This window comes from Helobdella robusta (genome assembly GCF_000326865.2).
Source record: "Helobdella robusta unplaced genomic scaffold HELROscaffold_99, whole genome shotgun sequence".
Classification (NCBI taxonomy): Eukaryota; Metazoa; Annelida; class Clitellata; order Rhynchobdellida; family Glossiphoniidae; genus Helobdella; species Helobdella robusta.
This window is the reverse complement of record NW_008705557.1, coordinates 225,041-232,471: the sequence shown is the minus strand read 5'-3', so window position 1 is coordinate 232,471 and position 7,431 is coordinate 225,041. Positions and strand designations below refer to the sequence as shown.

The 7,431-nt window shown below is 30.7% G+C and overlaps 2 protein-coding genes across 2 annotated transcripts in view; one reads left to right on the top strand and one right to left on the bottom strand.

Annotated features, from left to right (window-relative positions):
* Positions 1–312: 312 nt before the first annotated feature.
* On the top strand, positions 313–3,097 carry HELRODRAFT_194794 (hypothetical protein). Its single transcript, XM_009033819.1, has 7 exons — positions 313–415; positions 858–1,109; positions 1,314–1,464; positions 1,614–1,786; positions 2,073–2,456; positions 2,605–2,742; positions 2,769–3,097. The coding sequence occupies exons 1-6, from the start codon at positions 349–351 to the stop codon at positions 2,649–2,651; spliced, it is 1,074 nt and encodes a 357-aa protein (XP_009032067.1). The 5' UTR covers positions 313–348; the 3' UTR covers positions 2,652–2,742; positions 2,769–3,097.
* Positions 3,098–4,327: 1,230 nt separating this feature from the next.
* Positions 4,328–7,431, bottom strand: part of HELRODRAFT_183116 (hypothetical protein) — a gene marked incomplete at both ends in the record, with an annotated part of 4,692 nt that continues 1,588 nt past the window's right edge. Inside the window, 3 exons of the mRNA XM_009033818.1 lie at positions 4,328–4,468; positions 5,466–5,590; positions 5,731–6,186. Of these exons, the coding sequence (XP_009032066.1) occupies positions 4,328–4,468; positions 5,466–5,590; positions 5,731–6,186 (722 nt within the window). The remainder of the gene's footprint in view (positions 4,469–5,465; positions 5,591–5,730; positions 6,187–7,431) is intronic.

Genomic DNA, 7,431 nt, shown 5'->3' with positions numbered 1-7,431 from the left:
TAGAACAATAGGGAGAGAAGAAATATACACCATATACTGAATTTTTGCCATAATTATTTTTTTCAATGTGTTTAAAATCATCTAATTTGTTCTAGTCTAGTCAAATTTCAACAACTTTTTTCAAACTTTTAATAAAATTATATCTTTAATAAATTATTAATAAATAAATAAACATGAATAACTATATATAAATAAATGTATATAACTATTTTATTTTATCAAAAAATTGTTAATGGAAAAAATATTATTTTGCTTATAGTATGTAAACCTAAGTTTCCTTTTAAATAAATAAAACATTTGAAGATTTTTTAGAATTAATTTACTTTATTTTATTAAAAATCGACAAAAATGAATAATTTATTTAAATTTGGGACACTGATTTTAACGTTTTTAATTCTAATTTTATTAAATTTAGGTAAGTCGCCATTTTTCTTGTTGTACTACTAAGCTTCTTATAAAATAAAGTCTTCTCACTACCTACCTACTTCAGTAATTAGTTTACTTTACATTACACTGACTCTTAAAAATCCTCATTTAATATTTAAATTTAAACTAATTTTTTTATTCAACAAAAATAAAAATAAATGTTTTAAAATTAAAATAATGAGTAGATATATGGTTATATTGCCCATTAAATAATCGAAAAGGAAAAGATATTCTCAGAATTTATGAAACTGAGAAATAATAATTATAATAATATAATATAATAGAACAATAACATTCAAATAAATTAAATCATAATTTATATTTAAATTAAAAAAACTTTTTGAATTTTAATTTCAGTAATTTTGAATTCAAACCTAAAATTAAAATCCTTATTAATGTACTAATTAATTGTACTAATTCTTAAATTCTAGTGACAGATTGCGAAGGAAAACGTGGTGGTGGTGGATTTAAAAGTTCAGGTGGTTTTAAAAGCACAAAAATTCACACCAGCAACACGTACAATACAAAAATTTCTGTTACTAAGAATAAATATTACAGTGGGGGCTATAATCGCCCTTGGGGGTATGGTTACAATTCGTGGTACACCTATGGATCGTACGGCCATATTTACGGGTTTGTCTGGTACACCCAGACCAGTACGTATAGAAATAATCCTAATAAAGGTTGGTTTGTCAGTCTGTCATGTGATTGGTTGGTTTGTCTTAATTAGTAGTGAATTAATGAATGAGTGAATGAATGAATGAGTGAGTGAATGAATGATTGGTTTGGTTGAGTAAATGGATGATTAAGTGATCAAAGTGAATGAATGAATGATTGAATGAATAAGCAGATAGATAAATAATTAAATACAATAAATACGTATTAAGAGCCAACGATCTGTCGAAACGAGTTCGACAACTTGATGGACAACGGCACTCACTATGAATGGTTCATCTGCCCGTCGCAGAATCACACCAGCGATTTCCACTATTGCTGCGGCCAGCCTGACAAGGAGTATTGCTGCCGATTTGCTGATAAGTTAGTGAGAAATGCATTTTTTTACTTATTTAGCATTTTTAGTTTTGCATATTTTAATATCTAGATTGATTTTGATATAATTAATTATGAAAAACAAAGACAAATTATTAAAAACATAAATTAACTTTTAAACAAATCATTTTAAACAGTGGATGGAGAGTCTTTGGTACGAGTGCGTCGGTCGTCGTATTTTTCCTCCTATGCTGTTGCTGTTGTTATTGTTGTTGTTTCGGCTTCACGAAAGTCAGTCGCGATGGTTTTGGACAGCAGCGACAACCATATTTCAGGAGAATTTTCATTCAGAAGTTTTCAACTAGGACTGGTTAGTAAGTTTAGTTTCATAATCTCTCTCTCTCTCTCTCTCTCTCTTTCTTTTTCTTCCTTTCTCTCTCCCTTCCCTCTCATCACCATTTTCTCTCTTTCTCGTTCATCCTCCACTCTGCCTCAAATGTTCCTGTTTCAATTTTTAACATGTCATCAACATACATCATTTACAATCACAGTCACATTATATACTTTTTTGAATCATACTACACACACGCGCGCGCACACACACACGCACACACACATACACGTACACAAACACGCACACACACATACACACACAGACACAGTAATAGATCCATCGGCATCATTGGATCCAGAACTTTACCCTCCTTACCCAGCTCAACCAGCGCAGCCCACACCCTACCCGCCATTGGGCCCACAACAACAGGGCCTATTCCCTCAACAGCCACCTCCTCCAGGCTTCATCGAAGGGCCCAGTCTGGGCTTCAATCAACGGCCCTCTCCTGGATTTATCCAACAACCTCCTTATCCATCTGATGCCCCTTATTTCCCACAGGCGTCTCCAATGAATCCAGCTCAACCCTTCACAATGCCTGATCCTAATTATCCCATTAACGTTGGTCCGGTTTATCCACCACCCCCTCCCCCAGCTGCTGTCGCCAGTATCCCTCTGGCACCCCCGTCTTATGCCCCTGCCGGTCAAGGTTTGCTTTTTTTATCTTTTTTTAGGACTGTAGTTTTTTTAGTTTATTGTTATTATTGCAATTATCATTATTATTATCATTATTATCATCATCATCATTATTATTATTAAAATGTAATTAAATTAATTTTTTCACCATATTATTTCAGGGTTCGCCCTCCCCCCAACGGCACCCCCACCACCCTACAAAGAATGATCGGCGGCGATCATCCATCTAGGGAATTAGGGAAAGAACCAAGAAGAAAAGAGGGAAAATAGAAACCAAAGAATAATAAAAAAAAATTATTGTAAGAATAAAGAATAATATTAAAGAATAAATGACGATAATGTTGTTGTTAAAGTAACTTGTATACAAACAACGTAAACTTTGAAAATTTAGAAAAGTATGAAGCAAGCGACATACAAATTGCATTATTATTATTATATCTGTTGTTACTATTATGCCATATACACACACACACACACACACACACACACACACACACATATATATATATATATATATATACTCTCACACACAAAAACACACATATATATATCGTGTATTAATAATTAAGATGTTATCTATTTAAATGCCTGTATGTATGTATATGCATAGTGTGATATATATATATATATATATATATATATATGTGTGTGTGTGTGTGTGTGTGTGTGTATGTGAGAGGAGAGAGAGAGAGAGAGATCTTTTTTAAACTGCATATACCTACTCTCCAGTTGGAGCATTAATTGTAGTGACGTATAGTTTTTTTTTATTTATTGGTTTCTTTTTTAAGAATAATATGTTTATTATTATTATAATTATTGATTAATATATATACATATATAGTTATTATTATTATTTATTAATATATATATGGTTATTATTATTTTTTTTTTGTTGTTCATCAGTGTGCCCATTCCTATCTATCATACAAGCATTTTCGTTTATTTAATCTATAATTTTTTAATAATAATAATTATTATTGTTATAATTATTGTAATAATTATTATTAAATAATAATTATTATTGTTATTATTAAATAATTATTGTTATTGTTGTTTTTGTAAATTTTTTGATTCCTCTAGCTTTGAGTTTGGATTTTATCTACATTCTTTAAGGTGTTTTGTTTTAAAAGTTTAAAATTGTTACCATCTTTCGTTCGTTTATTTATTTATCTATCCATTCAGTCTATCTATCTATCTATCTATCTATCTATCTATCTATCTATCTATCTATCTATCTATCTATCTATCTATCTATCTATCTATCTATCTATCTATCTATCTATCTATCTATCTATCTAATCTATCTGCCAGCAAGTTCTCTGGTTAACCCCCAGAACAGTATTACTACTACTACTACTACTACTACTACTACTACTAATTCATTCATTATCTAATTCGTTCTTTCATTCGTTCATCCATAATAGTTTATTTGATTATAAAATTTTAGTCTATCTTCATTATCTTGTTCACTGTGCACTTTTTTAGTGTCACACACACACATACACATACGTACATACACACACATACACATACGTACATACATACACATACATAAATACGCACACATACATACATACACACTACATAGTTAGCGCTTCTGAAGCTATTCAATAGGGGCACTCCACAAATCCTTAGATACAGATACACACAAATACGTACATACACACACATACATGCACTGCACATACAATGACACACGCACATACATGTCTTACAGATATAATTAAATAAATATTGCCAGCATCTAAATCTGTTGATATTGTTATTTATTATTATTATTTATTATTTTTTATGACTATAATTATTTCTTTATGTAAATTATGAACAATGTATTAATATTGTGTAAAATTAGACAATAAAAAATCACTGCAAAATATGACCATGTCACTCCAATATTTCGCCTCTGATGTTTAATATTCTGAATGGATTGTCTCCGAAGAATTTAGTTGAGGCTCTGATTGGACTCGCTCCGAAGTATTTGGCTGATAGATGCGGTCCTAAGGCGACGTTTTCAAAACCATATAACTTACGTCGTGACGATAAAAACTTGGTGGACCATCCAACGTCACATCCGAAGATTGCTTCATTGCTGACACAGAAGTTTGAAATAGTCTACCGGGCTACTTGCTACAACCTGCTCTATCTGTCAAGAATTTTAAAAAGCTGTTCGATCTCTTAAGATCAATGAAAGGTTTTCTCGACATAAATTGTTTTAATCATTGTTAATGAGCGCTTTTGAGATAATTTAAAAAGTGTATACTAATACTAATTTAAACACGAGTTTAAACCCTTTATTTACAGAATTTATGCGAATGTAACAGAAAACATTAAATTGAAAAACAAGTAAATGAAACATTTTTAACAAACGATTTGAAGTCGAAAGCGAACGAATGAAAGAACAGAACTACAATTTTCCATGAATAATTCCATTCAAGTTCGTAAAACTTCATCAATAGCATAGAAAGAAAACTTATCGCCACCATAGAAAGAAAACTCACCCACCATAGAAAGAAAATTCACCACCCACCACCATAGAAACAAAATTTGTCTATTTGCTAAAATGTAGATGAGGTCCAGCATACTTCCTCGAAAGTCCTAACCTCAACGATCGATTAGTGCACTGGGGGATTCTCATTACTGGACTGCTCACAGGTCGGCCGGCGTTTAGGCTGTCTGTAATTTAATTAGGGGATGGATTGATAGTTGAAAACGAATGAGAAAATACATACATTATGAATGAATGATGAAGAAACAAGAATGAAACGAATACAATTCACATCAAACAAAGCAATGAGAACAGGTGAATTATACATTCTTCAAAGTTACTTGATCTTAGAAATTCTTTAAACTGATGTAAAACCTGAAGATCAATAACATCATCATAATCATCACCGCCGTAATTATCATCATCACCACCATCGTTACCACCACGACCGCGATCACTATCAGGAATAATATTTTTCATTCTTGTATCATCTCTCTCTCTTCCTACTATCATTCTCCTTTTCTTTTTTGGACTCACTCCATCATCATCGTCCTCATCCACATTATTATTATTATTGTTATTATTATTATTGTTGTTGTTGTTCTTCTCGGGAAAAGCCCAAGCATGTTTTACTGGAGCGTTTTTAACCTTGCATTCATTATCTGCAATAGTGGAATAGTGAAAGTAATTAGAGGATAATATAAATAATAATAATAATAATGGCAAATACAATAACAACAACAATAATATAATAATAATATAATCATAAACGTAATATAATAATAATAAAAAAAAACATTACCTGCTTCATAAAAAGACCGATGATTATTTTCGCCATCATCATCATTGCCACCGCGATCATCATCATCATCATTGTATTTCTCTTTATTATTATTATTATTATTATTATTATTATTATTATTATTATTATTATTATTAGAGATCTCGATATTCAATGTGGTTTCTTCCAGCCACAAATTATTATTATTATTGGCATTATTATTATTTATATTATTATTATCATTATTATTATTGTTGTTGTTGATGATGAAATTGTTGTAATTGCTATTACGTCTGTTGAGTTTCTCCAGGTCTAACTCCACAAGACCATTGCCATTCCCAACATTCACATTATTATTATTATTATTGTTATTATTATTGTTATTATTATTGTTATTATTATTATTCTTCTTATTATTATTGTCATTATTATTATTGTTATTATTGTTGTTCCTGTCCATAGATGTATCTCCAAGATCTTCATTAATATAATTGTGATTAGTTGTTACATTGTCATTACAACCATCATCATCATCACCATCATCATTATCATTACCACCATTATTACTGTTATTATTACCATCATCATCATCATCATCATTATTATTATCATTAACATTATTATCATAATTATTATTATTATTATTAAACCCATAGTTAGCGTTACGGTAACCACCACCATCATCATCATCACCATCCGGGGTATCATCGTCATCATCATCTAGGGCGTCATCATCACTATCATCACCATACTTGTTACGGCCTACATTGTTTCCATTATAATTGATAATAGTAATAGTATTACAGATTTCATTACCATTATTATTACTACTATTATTATTATTGTTATTATTATTATTATAAAGATCTTCATCATCACCGCCATCTTTTGCATTATCATCATCACCATCGTCGTCGTAATTAAGTCCAACTTTATTATCATTATGGTAAAAATTGCCATAATTATCTTCATTAAAATTATTATTATTATTGTTGTTGTTGTTACTAACATCAATGTTATTATTATTATTGTTGTTGTTGATGTTGTTGATGCAACTATCAGTTAGGATGTCACCATTAATAATATTTTTGTTGTCAAATTTATTATCACCATCACAATCATTATAAATGGATGGAAAATTATGATGATGATGTTGAAATTGTTGTTGATGATGTTGTTGTTGTTGATGATGATGATGTTGTTGTTTTTGAGGTTGTAGATGATGATGATGATGACCAAGTTCATTCATTTCTTTTTCCATTCTTTCATTCATCTCATTCTCCATTATTGCCATTTTCATGTAGTAGTCGTATAAACTGTAGTTGTTGTTGATGTTGTTGTTCACGTTGTTGTTGTTGTTGCTGTAACCACTGTTATCGTTGGCAGTCACATTACCTTTGTCATATTCATCCCCACCATCATCATCATCATCATGAACATCATGATGATCATCATCATCATCATGAACATCATGATGATCATCATCATCATCATGAACGACATGAACATCACCATCATCATCATGAACATCACCATCATCATGAACAACATCATCATCATGAACAACATTATCATCATGAACATCACCATCATCATCATCATGAACAACATCATCATCATGAACAACATCATCATCATGAACATCACCATCATCATCATCATGAACAACATCATCATCATGAACAACATCATCATCATGAACATCACCATCATCATCATCAT

Coding starts and splice junctions, on each gene's coding strand:
- HELRODRAFT_194794 (XM_009033819.1), top strand. CDS start 349: ATGAATAATTTATTTAAATTTGGGACACTGATTTTAACGTTTTTAATT. Junction 416..857: donor TCTAATTTTATTAAATTTAG/GTAAGTCGCCAT, acceptor CTTAAATTCTAG/TGACAGATTGCGAAGGAAAA. Junction 1,110..1,313: donor TAGAAATAATCCTAATAAAG/GTTGGTTTGTCA, acceptor ATACGTATTAAG/AGCCAACGATCTGTCGAAAC.